The following is a 22,617-nucleotide window of genomic DNA, read 5'->3' as shown; positions in this document are numbered from 1 at the left end:
GCACCAAAAGGGCAGAGGATGGACATTATTTAACTGTGATGCTGCCTACCACTTTTACTGTGATGATACGTGGGCAGCACCAGATGACAGAGGGTTTCAGTTCATAACCGCATCTTCTAGACAACTTCTTTCCAACAGTATGTGGCATGGTGGTACACTCAACATGTAAAGCTGCAGGGATTGACCATTCATCTGTATAGAAGTTATAACAGGTGGAAGGAAATAAGGTTGAGACAAGACTTAAATAGGAGCCTATCAACAACTGTTCAGTGGTTCATTACATTCAGGGCAAAAACCTCATTCAGTGCTATGTCCATGCGAACTATGCAGTTACCTCAGACTTTTGGATGACCAGATGGTCATTCACATCCTGCCAAGACATGGCCACTGTAAGTCACATAGGGCCCTGTGTAACAGTCCTTAGCGGTTGTATCCTTCTTTGACCTCAGCCTACCCTACTGTCACAGATATCTCACTTTGCTTCTGGAGTCCTATTTCCAGTCATTTTTGGTCACACAAAAGCTGCTGCCATGACATACAGAGAATGGAAGAAAACAGGAGATAATCTGGGAAAAGGGAAATGGGGAGGGAAGAGAGAGTGTGGAATTACAAAGACAGGAAAAGAGGAAGCAGTTGACCACTTTAAAGCAAGTGAAGTGAGGGGAGGAGAAAGCAACAGTCAGCAGCAGTGAAGGACTCATATCTGCAGCAAAGTGCATCATCTAACTACTCCCCACTTTCTATCAAATGCCACATTCTTCCTTTTCTTCTCTGTGTCCTTAGCACGTTTTGTGCATTGCAACAGCAGCTTCATTCATCTACTTGTTGCTCAGCAGAAAGGCAGGTAGAGATGTTCCCACTGAGGACTATAATTTCATAAACTTCCCAGCCTTCTCTCTCCTTCTGCCTGGCTGATCGTACAGGAAAGCAGTAGAAGCAAATAATACATCACCATGCACACCCAGGCAAAGAAAAGCTGTATCAAAATCTTATAGCACATAACAACTTATGCTTTGTGAGATAGCACCTTGGAAAGAATGTCTCAGTCTGATCCATTAATCTCTACATCCTCTTCAAAGTATGCCCTTTCATTATACATTCTAAATAGCAAAGATTTTTTTCCCTTCTCTAATGTACTCTCAGCAATGATGAGAGCAGATGAACAGTCTTTTAATTCATTTGGTTTCTGTGTTCCAATATTCACTCATATTGACTATTGCTCACTGTGTCTAGAGCATCCAGGATTACCTGGGTATCATCTGTTCAGCCAGCTCCCAGACCACTTAGATTCCAAGATGAGGTGCGCTTAGTCTGGTATGGACAGAACTGGAAAGCCAGCTTGTCAGTGTATAAACAAGAAGATCTCCTTTATAGTTTGCTTCTCACAAAATCAGCAATTTTCAGGTGCCCTGAAAGGAAAAGAAAACAAAAAAATTGTAAGCAGCATCTGATACCTTGTGCCACTGACACAGCAAACACTGTGGAAGACAGCCTTGCCATCATTACAAAGTTTGAAACTATGCCAGTTGTAGGGAGAAGGGACAGGACTAGATAATATCAACTCCTATTCTTCAGAGAACAGCAGTCTCTGCTGGGTTTGAGAGCTACTTCAAGAAGCATTCCATTACCTCTTCCCTGCACCACCAACACCCTGGGAAGCACCGAGAGTTACCAGCGAGAGGGGCTGGTAGCAGGGTTGAAACAGCATCTAGAATAAACTGTAACAGGGAAGGGCTGACTCTTTATGCAAACACTGGATCCAAGCTGATCTGACTGCATGGCTCCACTCAGTTCTGAAACTTCTCTATCTTTGCTTCCTTTGGTCCCTGAAGGGACCTCTGCCTGAAGGAGGGAAAAAGCAAAATGTCATTTTTCTCCCTTGGTCATCACCAGAATATATTTTTATTAACTCGCCTTTATGTAAACACCAGTTAGCTGGCCCTTTGGTACCAGGACAAGTGTTACAGCAACAGACTGTAATGTCTCAAACATGGAAAAATAAAGCCAGGAGAGAAGACTGCATTTATTTAGACATTTATGTGTTCTCCTCCCTTTTCCTACTTGTTCTCTCTTTCTGTCTTCCTGGCCTTCTTGCTTTTGTGACATCAGGGCCATTTTATCCCCAGAGCAAGTTGGAAAAGAGGCTGTTATATTAAGACAGTGTGTGCTGCAAAATGCGGGCCAGGGCAAAGGCTCCCAGAAAAACATACCAAAGGCCAGATGATGGGTGGAAGGGTCTGTCTGTAACATCTGATGTGCTGAATTGTCCATCTAGGGCAGAACCTTAATCCCATGCCCTGCTTCTTGCATCATCTAAAGGCCTTCTATCCTCTGCCATTTTATTAATTGCAAAGGGAATATGGTCCTGGGAAAATGAATTACATCTACTATAAACATTTTGAAAAGACCAAGACATCAGCTAGGGTACATCAGAATTGGTGGAGTCATGTCAGTTTATGCCAGAGAGACTCCGGCCATTTCTCTGTTAGAACCGATGCAGAAAAAAATGCTTCTTGAAGAAAATCCCCAAAGACTGTATTCTCTTAATCTTCCACTTGGAAATCCCAGACATTTCAGAGTCAGGAGGCCAGAAAAGCTAAATATTTAAATTCATTATTGTACTGTTGTTAGATATTTTTCTTTGTTTTATTTTTTTGCTTTTTTTAAAACAACAGTCAATCAGCTCATTGTCATACGCTTGGTTAACTGAGTCAAAGACCTTACTTGAACTAGCCTTGTATAACACTTCATTTCAGACAATCTAACTACTGTGTCTTATGTTAAGAGTACACAAAAGTTTTTCAGTTTTCTACAGATGCCATGGTTACCCTTATTTCTAAACAACATCTGGAATTAGATGTTTTGAGATGGGACTCTGGGCTAGAAACGTCTAATGAGAGCATGAAGGAAAAAAATCTTTTAAATGGCATATAGAAAAACATCCTCAGAAGCTTTGCATTTCGCATGACAAAAAAAGGGGAGCGGAAGGAGAGAGTTGGCCCAGATGTGCAAATTACTTTTCCAGAACTAAACACATTAAAAATTAATCTACTCTCACCTGTGACAAAAATGCATTCAAGAAGGGTCTTGAGCTCCACCTTTGATTTTTATCTTTCAGCTAAGCAGATTCAGTTTGAAGACAAATTTTACTTATAATGCACTCCCACAGACCTCCTTCATTTTGTTTTCACAGCGATGAGTGGAGTTTCCCCAGAGTCTTGAAGTGCTCGGTGGCAAAGCCCCTTATAAGCAGAGAGATTTTATTCACTGGCAGCAAACATACGTTTAAACAAATGTTCTAATAATGAGTAGGCAAGGTTGACCTAGAATCCACCTGCCCACACACCAAACCTGCCAACCTTCGTTTAGCAAATTTTCAGCATTCGCTACATTCAGAGCTATAAATCACTTTTCAAAACGAGCAGGACACTTTAAAATGGAGGAGGATGCAAAATAAATACTGTCTTTACTCTTGGAACTATAAGCAGTATTTCTATGCATAAAATAATAAGTGAGACAGGAAATAAAAGATATGAAAGAACAAAACCCAAAGCAAATTGACTGCTGGCACATGAATTGGTCAAATGTTTATTTTTCTAAAGAACAGCTTTTCTTAATTTTCTGTCATGTTGCAATAACTTGGATGTGAATATAGTGATCTATATCCAGGACCCAAGAAACTGCAGATGCTGACAACATACAGATATTTGCCACATGTCCCTACAGCCCAATAAAAACTTTTTTTCTTTTCTTTTTTTAAGTAATGCACATAAATGAATTGCAGAAACGATTGACACACAGAGATTATTTGAAATGTAGCCCAACTTGGTAAGATGACTACAGATTTAAACAAAAATTGTTCCCAAGATTTTTCTGCAGTGTACAATGGATTTAACCTCTACTTTCCTTCTGACTAACTGCATGCAACTTATTGCTCTTGGAAAGAATATTCATATCAGTTTTTATTTGGTGTCATTTCACATGTATGTCCCAATACAATCCAGAATTTCCAGCCTGGCATGTGTCCCATTGTACAAAATACAATGTCTTCCCCAAAGGACTTACATGGTGCTGCAATGAAAAACCTCAGAGCCAAACTCACTGCACTCTGTGATGTCTTGTGAAACTGATGAGAGCCAAATAACTTTTGGACAATTAATTATGAGGATTTTTCTAAACACTATGAACGCAGCAGCTGTACACTGTGCACAAGTTATAGGAAGGGCATAAGCATAACTATGCTCTTAACAGAGATGAGTTGGGGACAGTCTGAAAAGGCTCACCATTAAGTTAAAATCAAGAACAAAATGAAGTGTGGATAACAGCTATGCACAGTTCTGTGTGTGCCTGACCAGTATCTGTGAGAGGATATACAGATATTTCAAGGGAGCAGCACACAAGAGTAAGGACTCCTAAGAAGAGAAGTTGGCAAGTCCAAACTTGAATTCTGACTACAGAAAAAAAGGGAAACAACTTTTTTTAAACACTGACTCTACAATACAATTATTCTTTCACAACAGCCCCAATCCACGATCAGCTGATGTCTCAAAATACTTAGCCAACCGGCAGAATAATTTCCTACCTTTAGTATCTATCTTACATTTCTCATGTTTTAGAACAAGCACGCTACCCTACTGAAAACCCTGTGAGTTTAACGGGTGCCTCACGTATGCAGAGTCTGGCCTGTAATTTCTTACTGATACCTAAAACAAAAGGCCAATGCAAACAAACAGAAAAGGTAGCTCACATTTTTTGCTACTCAAGATCTGAAATTTTAAGACATCAGAATTCTAATCTTTATTTTGTTACCATGCTGAAGACTTCAAAGCACTGTCATAAGATAAAAAAGAACATAATGTAGTCCTGATTTCAAGTATGTATTTCCCAAGATATTTACCTCGAGTGAAAAGTAAATACAGAAGCTCCAAAACTAGAGTTCGCTAATATTAGAGTTCAAACAAACTGGTTTAAAATAGAATTCTGTCCATGCTTATACACTTACCTGTTACTCACTAGAAGCACTCTTCATGAACAAAAGAGGCTTCGTAAAATTCAGATGCTCCTCATTAATGGCAGACAACTTGCAATGCAAGCAAACCCACAGAGTTAACAAGTCAGTCAATACAAGTATAGCCCTTATCCATTACCTACTGAATTCAGTCTGCAGTGAGCCTAGGGCTCCAAGTTAAATACTTCATTCATTCACAGCTTTAGATTTACTCTGGCAGGTTTCAGAATGGGAGCCAGGCTTCAACAGTCAGCCTGGAAGATAATGACCTTTATTGACATTACTGTAAATTTGAAGTTTGTGTTTGCTGTCAGTCAGGTATGATGTGATCCCTATTGATTTGTGGTGAAAGGGCATAACGATTCTAACCCTCAGGGCTGGATGAACTCTGCTTAAGGCAGAAATGAAGCCCTACTGATGGTGAAGAAGGTGGTTACGCAGCTTTCCTTGTGCTGTCAGACTATAGATTACTGGAAATAGTTCATGCCACTCTGACCAGGGGACCCGGGAGCAACACAGACAGCTGACCACTGCTATACTTTGTGGCCTGTCCTAACATATGAAATTTGCCTCCCCTTCAGAAATTTATACTTCAGTCATACAAATCTCTTGGGAACAAGCCTGGATCCAGGATACACTGAGAACCCTCTTCACTTTGTGGAGTATGGAGAGGCTGGCGAGGGCAGAGGAGGTGGGTTCAGCTGGGAGCAGAACAAGCGAATACTTGAATGAGGAGATTTGCTAAGCAAATGGAAAAGAAATTGTGTGCTAACTTTCCAGCTTTCCTTGTCTCTCTAGAATTTTTATGTGTTCATGCATTGGTGCTGCAGGAGTATATTTCCTAGACAAATGTGTTGTCCTTCATGTGCTTAGTCAATCCATTCTTTGCTTCACTTACTCATATGATTTAAGACACTATTTCTCTTTCTGTATGGCCATATGTTAATGATTCATAACTGCGTTAAAAATGTGCTTACAATTAGTCCTCCAGATGCAACACACAGACTACAGCAACCTCAACCAGTCTGGAGCAGACAAACAATCTTCCACTGTTGCAGTCCTCCCTGCTCCCCTGCCCCCACTTAACAAGTCAGCAGCAGGAGTGGAGCTTCCAGTGTTTTGTATACACTTATTTTCCATTCAGACCTTTTCTGGTTTTGAGAGTATTTCCTTTTCTGGCATATGTTTATTTTCCTCCCTGTCTTTTCTTATAGTAGTTAGCATATGCAAAATTTATCTAGTTACTATGAAAAGTCTATTATCTGTTCTCTTCCCCTCTACGCAAAGGGGCACTCTATTCTAATACTTCCCTCTTGTAGCCAGAAGCCACTGAAGTCCTAAGGAAAACAACTTTTTTTAAACACTGACTCTATAATACAATTATTCTTTCACAACCACACAGTGTTAAAGGCCTGTTCCTGTTCTACTTGGAGGCAATCTAGTTCTAACAAGAACGTTTTCTGTATTTCTTAAAAAGGCTCAAGGTACCGGTAAGTAACTTTTAACATCCTTGGTACATTTTCTTTCATGCAATCTTTCATCTTCTGAATTAGGACAGCTGCATCTGCAGGGTGTGTACAACCACAGGGAACAGCAACTCAGGAATCAAGCTCTCTAGGAGTCCAAAATGTGCATCTCTCTGGAAAGGGTTCACAGGCAGCCATGTGCCTGCTGGAGGCGCAGCAAACAGGTACAGTACATGTGAAGTTGGCAAGCTTATTAGGGAGCCATTTGTCTGCACGGATTTTGCGTGATCAGCTTTCTGTGACAAGTTATGCCTTGAAGCTCAGTTTCAGAGAAAGGCAGTGATGTTTGGGAATCATTTCTTACAACGCTTCCAGTTGGAGAGACAAGTCAAGATTCTAGAAAAATAAAACTGTGACCATTCAGGGATCTAATGCTTCTCAATTACACTAAGAAACAAAACCTGGAAGAATGAAAGATTTTACATAACATCAAGTTTTCAAATGGTGTTTTCCTAGTTGCCCTATTAAAGGGCAATGTAGGATGTCATCAGCCTAGCAAGGCCACTGGAAAGCAATGTGAGCCAAAGTTCCTGAAAGGGAGTAAAGCGTGTAGTCTCTGATCAACTCACAAATGGAAGACAGTGAGAGAGGAGGAATATTTTGCCCGGATGTAAGCTATATGTGGAAAGGCAGCCATTGATCACCAGGACTGAGCAGAAGAGAGCAGCAACAGGAAAAAACCCTAGCAGGGGATGGGGTGCATCACACATCAAGACATCTCATGGCAGCTCTGTTCAAGGCAAAGGGAGGATTGCAGCCAATTCCTCAGTTAGAGAGACATGTAGCACAATAGTGCCATATTGTTCTTTGTAAAACGATATGCAAGCATGTTCCTTTTTTCTTTTTTTAAGGGATGGTTGTCTGAGCCCAAGGGATGAACTGTTAACACTAAATGGACAATCACTTAAAGACCTGTCCAGCAAGGAGGCTGAATCTCTCATTCACCCAACAACACGGCTGATGAACATCATGATGGCTAGCAAAGTAAGCATGAAAGTTGTGGTCCCCTCCCACAACAGTGGGGTGATTTGACAACATTTACTTGAGAGAGAAGGGGAATTTATGCATCAGACATTTGAAGAACATGGGTTTGCTCTTCCTGACAAAACCCCAAACCTCTTGTGGTCAGACTCTGGTGACTTTCAGCATAGCTTTTTGCCAGATAAACAGAAGCTATGTGGAAGCCAAGGCCCTGGGAAATTCTAGCAAGGGCTGTACAACCCCTCCTTTTAGAAACACATAGCTTGCCAATGTTAATTTTCTATTTGGAAGTTGAGCAAAGGCAGAGGTGGATTTATGGGGAGATCCATGAATCGAGAAGCCAGAGAGCAGGCCCTGTACTGAAGTAGTTTTGTGGATCTAGGATCTATAGCTAGGAAATTCCCATGGTGAATGTTACTGGAGTCTGCTACAGAGAGGGGGAACAGGAGGCAGCATTAACAGGTCAGCAACCCTAGATTATCACCAAATCTTTCAGTGGAAAACCCTTTTGAACTTTCTTTCACAGAGTCCATTTCATTGGATTAGACACATTTCATTTCAGGCTTCTTGTCTTCTCATCCCCACCCCAAACTAGATGGCACCAAAGGCTTTTTACTTGCAAGTTCTGGAGGAAACCCGAGGATGATGCATGGACAGGGTTAGTCCCCTACCACACTTTTACCACTTTGAAGACAATAGAGCTCAGTGAGAGATTTGTTGCAGGCTTCAGATCTTGATGTTCACGGAAAAAAGGCACTTTCTGCTTGTTATCTGCAATAGGGTCACACAGAAAGCTCTGATATAATCCTAGACTGAGAAAACACCCCTGACTGGAGCTGCTATCAGGTCCGAGTAAAGTGTGCCTCTTTCCAGGACAGCAGTGAACTGTGTCACCCAGATGTCTGCTGGATTCTGCCAAGATTTTTGTTTATTTTTCTCTCCTTTAAATGCCTAAGTGGCCAGAGATGAACTATATTAAACTTTCGTAGCATAGTACCACCCAAGAGGCAGCCAGGTGAACTGTGCGTTTAAAGACAAGCCTGCACCAAATTAATTAAGGGTTAATAGGAAAGGCTTTTCAAGCTAGCTAGCTCGGTAAGAGAAACACTGCAAAATCGTTTTCAAAATGCCTCTTTAAGGATCTTCTCTGCATTTCTTATTCTGAAGAGTTCCCTAGGGGAATAGGACTGGAAAGCCCTAGTAGGATTTTGCTACTTGCCAATACCTCCACCTGCTGTCGAAGAGGAAAATTATCATTCATTAGTTCTGGAGGTATCTCCAAACAGCACTACTAAAATCAGGCTTCTGGAAGAAAGTGTTTGTCTTAGTTGGCTCCAGACAGATTAGAACATATAGATCATGCTCTGATGCTGCTCTTGTAGCTTTCTTAGCCCCTGCAGAATATCACTGAGCAAAACCCTTTTATATTTGGAGTTTTACTATATTTCAATCAGTTTCCATATGCTCTCTGTATTTAGCAATGTTCTTCCTTTAACTATGATTCCGTCAGGATCAATGGCATTCCCCATGTCACAACAGAAGCAGGACTTTCAGGAACCATGCACATCCAGAAATCATTCTTAACATCAACTGTTATTCAGATGTGATAATTTATTTATTTTCAAATTGTTCTAAACCCCTGCATTTAGAAACCTGAATGTTTTATTTACAAGTTTTTAAATGCTATAATTAGTGGCTGTATTTTCAAAAGCAACTAAAAGTTTCCAAGTAGAAGGGGCTGAATTTTTGGAAAACACTAAAGCCTAGTCCTCAAAGGTTTTTTAACACCCAGATTGTATTTTGACTACAAACCATCCCTCTCAAATCAGCAGAAGTTAGACACCTATCCACCACTGCAAAGCTGGGCCTAAGAATTTTCCTTTTGAAAATAATGCCCTTCTAAGGGGATGGAAACTTAAGTACCCAAAAGCACCAGCTATCTCCACAAATTAGACAAGCATGGCTACAGTTTACCTATACATCAAAATATTAGTCTGTCTGAAACAACTGGGGGTGTCCAATTAATTTTCTGTCCATTTTGACTAAAGACCAGACTCTATTTCTATCTTATTACTTTGGCAAGTTATAATCATGTTTATAGCAAAGTTTTGAGCTGTATTCTCCTTTATCATCCTATTTATTTTAAATAATTAATTTTGCTCCACATATTTTGATTCACGCTGAAATTTGTGCAAGCCAAATTAGGAGAAATTTTATTTTTAAGTTTAGATCACCTTCAAGAATTTCTTGCATAGCAATAGATTTATTTTTTTTTAGGAAATGCCAACCTGTAAGGAAAGGCCTTTGGAAATACAAAATGGTTTTCTGCACGGTAAAGCTACATGTCAACGGACTCGCAGTAACTCAACCAGTAAGTTGCAAAGAAGTAATCTTTTCTCTTGTAATATTCAGGGAGTGCACAGCACAGCACTTCATCGTGTGATGGTAATGTGGTGTTGAAAGAAACTGCAGCTGTTGTCCAAATTTAGTCTGGGATCCTCAGCTAAGAATTGCTGATGCATAAAAGCATCAGCTTTTATATTCACAATATCCTACAGTTACGAGTTTTGTGCATAAACATTCCATTTTATGTTTTTTAAGGTGTATTCTAAATAGGCCAATACTCATTTGGTAGGGAATGTTTGCTTTTCACTATATTTAACATTAATGGCTATCCCCACAGTGAGGATTGAAAAGATCACTCCCTTCACAGAGAGATTTACAAGAGGAAAAATGTTTCTAAGTAACATTTACCTGATAAAATGAATGTGCAGAAATGTCCAGCGCTTGAGAAATAACCCATCCTCTCTCTCCGCATCTGACAGGTATGAACCCGTACTGGATAGGGGAGATGGACTGCGCGGTGTCCCGGAAAGCTGTGCCCTTCAGAGATCGGCAGCCCCACACTCTCCACACTGGCCGCAAATCTCTTTCCCAACAGCTGGACTGCTCTGGAGGGAGAAACCCAGTAAGTGCTGCAGAAAATCACCTGAAAACCAGACAAAACTGTCTCCAATAAGAATCTCTCAATGACCTTGGCAGTCACGTTTCCTGCCAAAACCTACTTTCCTTGCAGGCCCTGTCAGGGAAGGCAGCCTGCTTCGTCCACTTTTTAACCCCATCCCTCCTCTGCGAGGAGTAGGAGAGCGGGAAAGGCTCTGTGCCAGCAAAACCCCATTGCTTCAGCAGCTTCTCCCTCCGGTTGCCCCAGCAGGTTTTACAGTGTGTGTAAATCCCCCTGTGTGGTTCGCACCACCTTGGTAGCCACCCGGAGCCACCTCAGAGCTCACCGCTGAAGAGGCCCTTCCCGGGCGTCTCCCCGCCGCTGGCCATGGAGATGCTCTGTGCACGTGGCCGATAAAACCCCGGCCTGAGCTTTGGGCCCTGCCGCCGCGAGCCTCCCAGGTCACCTCCGTTGGCCCAGCCATGGCCACAAGCAGGTATGAACTCGCCTCATGGCTGGTAATCGCTGCCCTCAGCCATGCTGGCTGCGTGAGGCATCCCCCTTTCTGCCCCACAGTGAATCAGAGAGATTTAAAGAACCCTGTTAATGTAGGCTAGAGACTGACAGTCTCTTACTCTCCAGATGGATGCCAAGCAATTTACCACAGGCTAGGAAAGCAGAGGCTGGGCAGGGTAGAAAGGGTGTGGGTATTTATGGCCAAAGGCCCCCAGGCTCAAGCCTGGAGTGGGGAGATGGAGGTGAAGCTCCTCACGCTCAGCTGCCACCTCCTGCCCGGCCTGAGGCCTGGCTGGGGGACTCGCTGCTGCTCCCGTCTTTTCCTGGCCAGTCCCTCACCCTGGGGGCACCACAGCCTGACCGAGGGCTTTAACGGGGGTGAGGAGGTGGCAAACTGGAGCACAAACCCCAACCCGACAACACCTGTGCAGACAGACAGACCTTCAGGGATTTGCTGGGCTTCCTCCTGCTTGAAGGTCCTGCATGGGCAGGTGTTGCCCATTGGCAGAGGCTCTCCAGCAGCATCTCTGTTTTGGGTATCGTTACACACCACACACAGAAATACAAAATACATCCCCTCACACAGAAGCAAAAGAAATTTGAAAACTTCCAATTTCTGATTCAGAAGACCCACAACGGAATAAGCAATCACCCTGATCTGGCAGAGGTATACTTTTTGGAGAGTATGTTTTTGGTATTGCACAGAGATTTCCCTCTTAATCATGTTCCCAATCCCATGTTGAATAAATAATCTTGTTTTCATGTCAAAATTGAGACTTATTTTCTCACATATGCAGAAGCTGATATTTTTGCTGGTGTTCCACACACTTCAACACCTGTTAGTTTCACTTTGCTGCATTAAAAAAAAGCGTTGAACTCTCTTCGACTTGTAATGAGTGCAATTAACTCTGGCCCTGCTGAACTTCATGCATAGTTAGCTTTAGGTAATGACTTCTGTCAGTGCTTAAATTCGTTTGTAATGCCCAATTCCATGTTCAAATAGGAGCTTTTCATTAAATATTTCATTAAAGGTTCATTAAAATGGGTCAAATCTCAGGGGCTGGAGTTAAGAAATCCACTATCTGTGTAATGGAGGGAGGAAAAGCACTGAGAAACTGCTTGCTTTGGTTGTCAAGAAAAAAGGATGTGCTTCACCTCTTTCAGCAGTAGAAAGAAGCCTATGTGGTGGCTCAACAGAGGCAGCGCAGGGTAGTTTACAGTCTGAAGAACTTTTGTGAGCACTAATTCGTATTTTGGGGGAAATGCTGAAAACAGGTTCTGTTTGTCCCAACATAAAGTTATTTCATCGCAAGATGAGGAAAGGAGTTAGAATTTCTTGTTTCTTAGTTCAGTTCTTAGAGGCAAACATGATAATACTTGTTTAGGACCCCTAATGGCCACAAATGGGATTTTGGCATGGAGAATCAAGTGAGAGCACAAATATATCTTTCTACACCATTGCACCACTTTAAGGGCCAACATTCTAGTTTCGCTCTAGTTTAGTCACTGCGGGACAATTTCAGTAAGCAGTGATTGTCTGAATAAGTGGCTTCTGAAAATTAGAGAGAATTGATTTAAAAAAAAAAAATCTTTACTACCATCAGTTATAGGGAGGAAAATTTGAAATAAACAAGTTGTCCTAATGTATGTCCAAGAATTTCTGGTTCTGCGTTAAAATGATTTTTTTTTTTTAATGTTCACAGGCAATTTCAAGGCCATCTAGATCACTAAGTACAGCACAGCTAGTACACACATCCTGTGGCTCACAGGCTTCAGTAATCTCAAACATTGTATTGATGAAAGGACAAGGGAAGGTAAGACTGGCTCTGTTGATTTACAATAGAGTTTTACTTTATTTCACAAATGTAATCTGCAAAATGCAGGGAAGTGACTTCAGGTATTAAGGTTGCTACTTCTGGGTTGCTAATTCATATCCAGGCTTTGCCAGGAGTGATTAGTTATCATTCACTTGCTTCTTAATCTTCTGAAGTATCTCTTTGCTGAAGCACAGTCTTCAGGTTCCAATAACACATCCACACCAAGCTAGCAACACCAACACTGACATTCACTGCTACCCTTTTTGGCAGCTGGAGGTAGGCTTGAAATCATAGACTCTGTGTCATCCGTAAGTTGCACTAGCGCAGCAACCTTAGAGCTTCCTTCAAGTCAGATTTGAGCCATAAAGACAGTACTGTTGAGAAGGAAAACAAGAGCTACCAGGAACACAAAGGACCACAATAAAACATAATAAACATTTGCAAAAAACACAATAAAGTCTGGAGAAAGACAGAAGATAGTTGTATCTACAACAGTAATGTCACTGAAGATACTTAAAAAGAGAATACAGAAGCTATGAACATAAACACATAGCTTTTGAACTTGTTGAATAAGGTTCTGAATTTGTTCATTAATAACCTTTTCAGTTAAAATATTTAATATTTTATTTATAACTATTTAAGCTGTGAGATGACTCTCAGAAATCATTCCATAAAGTATGATCATCATAATTTACAAAACAGTCATTTGTTGTCTGTATTTTCGGAGCCTATAAGGATGTCATTAGCACAGTGCTTTCATTTTTCATTTGAGGGATGTTAAATGGCTTCAGAGGTATGAATTAGTCTTGTAACATACTTCTTAAGGGTAGCAAGTAGCGTTTGACTTTTATATAAGGGGAGGAAGGGCAAAGAATAAGTAGATGAGAAGTCTACGAAAGTCTATTGGTGTTGCTTAAACTTACAACATGCATTAACTCTGGTAGAGGGTGAGAGAGAGATATCTCCACAAGATCTCCATCTGTGTGTCTGAAATTAGTAGTAATATCAAGATCTTATATAGTGTTTTTTATCAATCTCATTTATAGGAGAGGAAATTAAGAACAGATAAATTAATCTCTCAAGGCTACTTATTGGTTCAAGGACAAAAAAAAAAGAATTTAGACACCTTCCTCTGTGTTTATAATAGTGAATTAATTGATTGCAACAAACAAAAAGCAAATCATGAGGGTATTCCACTGAAATTTTCATTTGCTTTTACTACTGGCATGTGGTTGACTATTTTTTCACGGATTATACTACTCCGTTGACTAGTACTGCCAAGGTAGGTAATGCAGAAGAAACTGCAAATGAACTATTATAAGAACTGAACATGGGCTCTCACACACTGTTTTTCTTCCATAAATTAGGGTTTGGGCTTCAGTATTGTTGGAGGGAAAGACAGCATTTATGGACCAATAGGCATCTATGTCAAAACCATCTTTCCTGGTGGAGCTGCTGCTGCTGATGGAAGGCTACAAGAAGGTGGGAAATCCCTCTTCTCTCCCTTTTCCCACTCCAGATTCACAAAGAATGATACCTAAAGGCAGATTAAAGTGAAGCTAAAATAAGCCATAAGTGACTTTTACACCTGCATCCATTATTGCATTTGCAAGACTCCGTTTGAGTACATGTATGTATCATGTAACTTACTGCACAATACAGTAATCATAACAGTACAATTTTTCTCTCTAAAAACAGGTGATGAAATCCTGGAACTGAATGGAGAATCCATGCATGGATTAACACATTATGATGCTTTACAAAAATTCAAGGTTATGTACTCTCTTTCCAGAACAATTTCTGTCTTTACACACAATGTGCATGTGAACTCAACCCATTCATTCATTATCTTTTCTTTCTAGCAGGCCAAAAAGGGTCTTCTGACACTTACAGTCAGGACAAGCTTCAGCACGCCTCATTCTGCTTCCAGCTGTCTGTCACCTCACTTGTGTCAGTCACTGAGCTCTAGTACATGCATAACCAAAGAAAACAGCTCTTTCTGTTCAGAAAGTGCAGCATTCTCATTAAATGCTACAAAGCCTAATGACAGGGTCATAATGGAAGTCACCCTAAACAAAGGTAAGTGCTAAAATTAACTGAGCACTGGCAAACAAGGCACTGATTGACAAAACACTGTTCATTTGCTCTCTGAATGTCTTTCCTCACTAACCTGATTCTCTTCCTGAACTCATTTTTTTTATACACTAAATTAGATCTTGGTGCCTGTCAGTGCTAACAACTATCTATCAACAGCAGGATTTTGAACACCATCTGTCCTCAGGAGCCAATCATTCATTTTTTTTCACTCAAGCATTAGAATCACATTCACATCCTTCATGTGCAAAAGTAAACCTCTTGGCAACAACTACCAATTATTAAGCAGATTATGCAACTCTTACCCATAATTATGCAAGCAGTTCATTTCATTCTTGAAAAGGCTTAAAAACAAATAAAACACATATCTATATCTTCTTGTATTTCTTTCACCTCCTCTCCAGCTGCCATCATCTTCTATTTATAAACAACCACTGGCAGAATGAAATAAACTTTTAAATATGGGAACATCAAAGCAATGAACAAAGCAAAGTCTCTATGAGGTAACAATATGGCTTACCAAACACACAGGATGGGATCTGACATCAGAGTGATTGTCCAGAGCAAAGAGGGTAAACTCACAAAAATCTTGAGCTGTATTATATAAAACACAAAGGGGATTGAGATGATATAGCAAACAATAGCCACACATCCTTAATTTTTGTTTAGTTTTTTTCCTTAATTTTTGTTCCTCCTTAATTTTTGTTCTTTTTTTTTTTCTATTCTGTCTCCTTGTAAAGTCATTTGAATTCTTCTGTAATAGATATTTTGCAAAATAAACCTGCATTGCATTGTGTCTGTGACACACCAGTAATGAATTGCAAACCAGATCTTGGAACCCCACAAGCAATATTGGTGTGCACTCACTTTAATCATGAGGGGGGAAAAAAGATGGAAAAGAAAAAAAAAAGAAAAAAGCGGTAGAAGTAGCAGATAATATTGAATGTGAAACTTTCATGAACACAAGACTTTGGTTCTGATTTGTACAGAAAAAAATAATTAAATCGAAGACAGTTCTAAAAAAGGTCTCTCCAATGGTTTGTTTTGACTGCTTCTTATGGTTTTTTTATTATTATTGTTAATTCTTTCAGAGCCAGGTGTTGGCCTTGGAATCGGTTTATGTAGCATCCCTTACTTCCAGTGTATTTCAGGGATTTTTATTCACACCCTCTCACCAGGCTCAGTGGCACATATGGATGGGAGACTCAGGTAGGATGAGAAAGAGTGTCTGTCTATGCCACAAGTTTTTTCATTGCTCTGTTTTATGGGTTTATTTTTTACCTGTTTGAGCAGGAAGTCATAGTGCTTTCTGGGAGTTTTGGGTTTAAAGCATATGCGCTATTCTGAGGGTTTGAGCATGCGTATTTAGGATATGTGGGATTTCCAGATATATAGCAACCCAGTGAAATTATTGTCTCTTGTCCAGGCTGGGCTAGCTTTGAAGGTCTTAGACAAGCATATAGCATTCTTCCTGGAGGAGACTTCCAAATGTGAAAGTATCAGGAAAAACCCAAACATATAGCATAATCTGGCTTGTTTGAGCACTAGTTTTTCCTGATACAAACTCCTCAAATTCTATCCCTTCTTGCCCAATAGAAATACAGATTTGCTGAAATGAGCTTTAGTAGGAGTGTAGAAATTCACTTGGTAAGGTTCATGACCAATTAGTAGTGCTGAACATATTTAGAATTGAACAGAACACAGCATTTTCAGTGAAGGCTTTTTGATTTAACTTTAGGTGCTCTGTAACCCTCCTCTCTAAATGCCTCAGACTTTAGCTGAAAGAACTGTGGTCTTAAACTATTTGAAAGTTTGTATGATACAAATCGTGCCTTCAGTCAGCCTCTTAATGTATGTGGGTATTTGCAGTAGAGCAGAGAAAAGCAGTCTCAGTTTCCATGTGGGCCAAATTCAGATTTAATCTAGAAAGATTCAGTCTAGCAGTCAGCAGGATTATAATAGTTTGTCATTAGAATTTTTCTGTTAGCAAGTTATTCATATGTAGCAGAAACACAACATCCTTTCTGACCTTAAATAACACTAGCAGACCATAAAGACGTGAAAAGTGTAGTGTTAACTTGAAAGGAAGGAAGGAAGATGTAGGTGGAAGCAGCAGCTGAGCTGCATACAGCAGAAAGATCACAGACACAAAGCGTGCATAGCTGAACATGAAGAAAGCTCAAAGGTTGCATGCAACAAGGCAGTTAGATCAAAAAAACCTTGATGTTCAACTCATTCCCATTCCATATTCTGTAACAGGAACAGAGACACATAATGATTTAATCTGTGATCAAATTAGAGGTCAACCACATGAATTTGCTTTTGGTATACTTTCACATGGGTGAGACAAAGTTGGCAGAAAATCGGTTTTGTTTACATCCTCACTCTTTTTTTAATATCTCTGTAGGTGTGGAGATGAAATTATTGAAATTAACGAAGCTTCAGTACAAAATACGACTCTTAATGAAGTTTATGCTGTGCTAAGCCATTGCGATCCTGGTGCAGTGCAGATTATTATTAGCAGACACCCTGAACCACAGGTAGCCCAATCTGTATTCTTTCTGACTTTCAATAAAGCACACGTTGAGAACTAAGACGAAGTGAGGGAGCAGCTGCTAATCTAAAACTGGTGGGAAAACATTGATAACAAACATGCACTGATTTCTTTATAAGCATTGCTGCACACAAACAAACCTGAGATATGCACAATCTTAAATATAATCACGTAAGATTTGAAGATCACTGGAGACAATCTTACATGAGTTTCTGTGCTGTGAATAAGGAAACTACAGAAATAACGTTTAAAGGAATAAACCAAAAAATATTTCTTATGCAAGAAAGAATTCCCAATAAGAAAATAATTTGAAAGAAGGAACATACCCCCCAAAAAGAAAGAAGTGTTTTTACACCCATCTTTCAGTAATTAAAATCTAGGTCTTGCCCAGCCAATATTTATAATTAAGTTTAATATTAAAGTAAAATATTTTATTCTTGCAAGATTTTTCTACAAAATGCTTCCTAACACCAAATACAATATAAATGATTATCAAGTTTAAATTGTTGCATAAATTATCACAAAAATGCAGTATTAAATTATCTTATACTGGTAAATCCAGAACTCCACTTCTAGTGAAATAGGCAAAAGAATATTTATCTTTGAAAGATTCCATTTTATCTAAACAGCCAATATAAACAGCACACCCATAGATATACTTCACCTATACTGGAATATATACAAACATAACGGTGTGCACTTAGCTTTAAAATTAACTGATGTGTGATGTAACTAAGGATATAACCTTAATTTCCATTAGAGGACTTCCAGGACTTGGAAATCTTTGTGAAAGGAATAAATGCTTAAGTTACTCGTCACCCCACAGCACTCTCATGAGAGTATAATGGCATGATATTTCCTAGGTGTCTGAGCAACAGCTAAAAGAAGCTGTTGCACAAGCTGTAGAAAACAACAGATTTGGAAAGGAGAGACACCAATGGAGTACTGAAGGTAAGGGAGTAAGTCCATTCCCTGAGACATGATAATTTTGACTTAAAAGATGTATAGGATGAGTACATGCTGTATTAGAATCCTTGGTAACAGTCAAGTAACCCAGAGCAGAAAGGAAGAGGAGGAAACCACACAGGACAATGCTCCTAACATGCCTCCTAAGATACATCACCAGAGCGATAAGAAAAGACGACATCTGTCCGATCGCCAGCAAAAGTTTTTGTGCAAACTTCCTCTCGCTGATGCTCATCCTTTCCAATTCATAACCTCTGCTTAAAGCTTTTCAAACAACTGTCAGCAGGTGACAAGACTATGACAGCAGGGAACTGCACAATGCAGGTGATGCTTGTTAATCCCCTTGTGAGGAAAGGCATATGCAGTCATGGTTAGAGCTATTTGCCCAGTTCAGGAATGACATCCTCTTACAGTAACGTATTGCAGTGATACTCTTTTTAGTGTCCCCATTTCTTCTAAAGGGCCAAAGGTAACATTCATCATCAGTAAAACTGTACTGCTGAGATATATATATATATAGCGAAAATGTAACATTATTTTGCGGTCCAAGAATGTAACTGTTGACTCTTCAATCTACAAGCCTCTAATGTATAAATCATACCTTTACATCAACTGATGATGGTATTTAGCTGCAAATTCAATCAGCTGAATCTTAGAAGTGAGCACTTTGCATGTATCTGAATAGACATTTTGAACATGTTCCTGATACAGGTGTTAAAAAACTAGAAATGAGCTGGCATGGAAGACACCCATGTGAAAAACATATTGAAAGGAATGCTGCTCATGGCAACCGCAGGATGCAGAAGCTAATGACCCGCTCCAGCAGTGACAGCAGCTACAACCCTAGGTCCTCATGTAGTAATGGTGCTGCATACCAACTAACTGACTTGAAAGCAAGAGTGCATAGCATTGATGTACCAATTATCAGACAACCTGGCCTGCTGTACTCATTGTCTGGTAATAATTCAGAGAGAAATTCCCCTCCTACGTGTAGTGAGGGAGGTCGACCCTTGCAAAACACTAAGAAATCATCAGAGATCCTCGTTAGAAAACCTAAATCATCAAAGCCCAAACCTCCACCAAGGAAATATTTTAAGCAGGACTGTACATGTAATGACCAGTGTAATGCAGACAGAAAAGAAAAGCTTGTATCGGAAGTGGCTGTATCACCTTCTGCAAATGTTCAGGTAAAGCAAAATTTGCAAAATTTTTTCTCTTGTGTTTGCATATTTGTGAGGCAGGTGAAGGAGGAAGGCAAAGTGACTTTGTATGATGGCAGGAAGAACGGCAAGGAAGAAAGAGAAAGCGTGTATACGTATGTGAGGACTGGGGGAAGGGGATGAGGCTCTTCTGTTTTGAAAATAATGTATGTATCTTAGTGAAGCCGGTTTAGTTCAAAACATGATGTTCAAACTAAGGTCAGAAAGCAGAGAATTGTCTGAAGGAAATTTTCTTCCATATCAAGGAATCTGAGTTAAAATCCCAGTGAGAGCAGCAGAGAGAATGAACTTGAGTCCCTCACTGTCATTCCTCATGAACATGTGCCACTGGTGGTATCGAGCACTCTCTGGTTCCAGTGCGACTGGAACAGTGATGTGCTCTGGGCTTGGACTGGAGGAGTTTGCACAGCCTCTGATGTCAGCTTGGTATGGTTGATCCTAACCTCGACACTCACAGAGTCAAATCATTTATGAAGTAGAGAAGCCGTGAAACAATTTCTTTGTTTCAGTAGTGGATTTCTATTGGAAGAAAGCACTAACATTATGTACAGCAGGTAATCTTGGGCTCATATACATTTCTTGAGACCAGGAGGCACTAAATAAACTCATTTAAATTGCGAGGCACATACATATTTGTTGATGAGCTACAGTATTTGAAAACTGAGTGTATATTTGTATGTTACTAAATTTCAGTTCCCTCCCTTATCTAAGATAGAACAGAAAGACAGTGTTTCACATTTGCATGAGTGTGAGGGATTGTGAGATCTGCATGTTGAAACAAAGTTGTGGTTTGTTTAAAAATGAAACCTGTTTCCCCTAGGTTTAGTAATATGCCAGTAGAAATGAACAGATCTCAATGCAATGCAAAAAAACCCCCAAAACCCCAACAAACCAGTTCCCAAGCTGCAGAGATCAAAATAAAATGATACAGCTCAGGCTGAAGTCCATGTACAATGTTAATATCCAAGGAAGTTTCAATTCAGCACCTCATGTAAGGTCACTCTTTTACCATCCCCTAAGAAGATAGCAGTAGAAACATACTCATCAACAGCAACTAGAAAATCACCTTTCAAAAGTAAAATTCAGGGAAATAGGTACTTGTTGAACTTATCACTGCATGCAACTTACTAGTCTTCAGTATTCAGTTATTCTAAATGATAAGGAGAAAAAAAAAATATATCTTAAGATCAATAAAGTCCATGAAAAGTCAAGCTCTGTTAATAAAGATAACTTCCTCTAGTAAGACAGTCTGTATATCTCAGAGCAATAGCTCTTTTAAGTTGCCAGGAGAGAAGGTTTCTTGTCAGAATGTATTTCAGATCATTAAGAAAAGATTTTACTACTGCTTTTTTTTTTTTTTTAACCTCATTCCCCAAACATTTTGTATTAGTCAGTTTGAGGCCTGCATACCACAGTTTTATATGGGGGTTCTGTAGACTGTAAGGTTGCTTTTTAATAACCAAGAATGCTTAATTGATATTTTTGACTGTGCTTTAAACTGTATCAGTAAAAAGGCAAGTATAACTACCATCAGTAAAGAGTAAGATCAAACTGTATGTTCATAGTGCTTCCAAATTGGCTGCTTCACTTATTGAATAACTGATGTCCATGTCTAACAGCAACAGAACACAAGTGCAACTTTCAAAAAGGACCCTAGTAAGCAGGGGATGGAGAAAGGTTTTCCTAGGATAAGAAAGTTGCATAACAAACACGACCCCATTACAGAAAAGCTAAGAAATTGCTCGATTACTGATTTTTTCAGGACAATCTCATTTGTTTCTAGACCTTCACTCTCTGTCCTGTTTGGTTTTGGTTCCTATTAGTAATCCTGAAGCTTAATTACACAGCAGAGAGCACTTCCAGTGTCACAGCAGAGCAGATGGTAGCTTGGTATCACTGGTTACAAAGGAATCAAGTAATTCCAGAGCACGTGTTAATGATGTTCAGAGTGGCATTTACTGCAACCTCAAACCAATCCTCTCACCCTATGTTTCCAGCCAAACACAAGAAAGGGAGAGCTCTGAAACTGCAGTAATGATTTAGGCTTGTCTAGCTTGTGCTTAAGGGCAAAAGGCTTCAACAGAAAAGAGTTTAATATGAAGTTAGAGGAAATTTGCTTGACTGGTTTGCAAAAAAGTCTACTGAATGGCCGATTTCACAAAAATTGAAAATTATAGTAGGTGGTCTTTTAGTTTATTATAAAGTTTATTACTAAAGTTTTGAGATGTTAATTGCATTTTTTCACAGTCTGTTTACAAGTGTAACCAAAAAAAATCATGCCAGCACTCTTGAAATATAGAATAAATAAAGTCCTATGAGGATTAGATCCCAAGCAGAAATGAAAGCTTGATTTCTATTCAATATTTCTTTTCAGATTAAAAACAAATTAAAATATGGGGTTTTTTTCAGATTCATATATAGTGTGGTTTGTATAATTACATTCTGACACACTTCTATTTCCTGTTTGTTCAGCAGGAAGCTGGAGAACCAATGCTAGAGGGACATCAAACTGATGTAACCCACAGTGTCTTTACCACTTCTCCTACAGCATATGATACTGAACACATAACTGCTGTTCCAGTGGGCAGAGAACAAGAAAGAAAAGCAAACTTAGGTATGTTTAATTCCATTAACTTTTTCTTTTGCAGCTAAACCTAGCATTTAGTTTGGATTCCAAAATGGGTATCAAGCTGACTTCACCTTTCTCTTTAAATATAGACTTCAACCCATATCTGTAAATTTTGGGGTAAACAGATGAAATTTCAAATTATTGATTAATCTTTGAAAAAAAGGGAAACTGTATCAAAAGAAGCATAACAGATGATTTATTGTAAAAAAGTGTTCATGGACAGGTACATTACTGCTGTATTTCTTCAGGTGAAACTGCTTATTTATATTGAAAATTTGATATTAAAAGTTAGTTTTAGCATTTCTAAAGGACATTTTTATGCATAGTTTCAAGGCTCAAGTGTTGCAATGGTACAAACCACT

General features: G+C 39.6%; 1 protein-coding gene across 2 annotated transcripts in view; it reads left to right on the top strand.

Annotated features, from left to right (window-relative positions):
* Positions 1-22,617, top strand: part of IL16 (interleukin 16) — a 33,673-nt gene that overhangs the window by 4,010 nt on the left and 7,046 nt on the right. The window contains exons 2-14 of one of the 2 annotated variants that reach the window (XM_050903196.1): positions 6,562-6,698; positions 7,386-7,518; positions 9,793-9,886; positions 10,341-10,483; positions 12,679-12,789; positions 14,160-14,274; positions 14,491-14,564; positions 14,658-14,871; positions 15,978-16,095; positions 17,294-17,426; positions 18,304-18,391; positions 19,118-19,593; positions 22,102-22,240. In XM_050903196.1, coding sequence (XP_050759153.1) covers positions 6,562-6,698; positions 7,386-7,518; positions 9,793-9,886; positions 10,341-10,483; positions 12,679-12,789; positions 14,160-14,274; positions 14,491-14,564; positions 14,658-14,871; positions 15,978-16,095; positions 17,294-17,426; positions 18,304-18,391; positions 19,118-19,593; positions 22,102-22,240 — 1,975 coding nt within the window. Of the gene's footprint in view, positions 1-6,561; positions 6,699-7,385; positions 7,519-9,792; positions 9,887-10,340; positions 10,484-12,678; positions 12,790-14,159; positions 14,275-14,490; positions 14,565-14,654; positions 14,872-15,977; positions 16,096-17,293; positions 17,427-18,303; positions 18,392-19,117; positions 19,594-22,098; positions 22,241-22,617 lie in introns of both variants that reach the window. The other variant, XM_050903195.1, reaches the window with a different exon arrangement.

Source organism: Gymnogyps californianus, chromosome 11 (genome assembly GCF_018139145.2).
Source record: "Gymnogyps californianus isolate 813 chromosome 11, ASM1813914v2, whole genome shotgun sequence".
Taxonomy (NCBI): domain Eukaryota; kingdom Metazoa; phylum Chordata; class Aves; order Accipitriformes; family Cathartidae; genus Gymnogyps; species Gymnogyps californianus.
Note: the sequence above shows the minus strand (reverse complement) of the source record. Positions and strands in the feature narration are given on the sequence as shown.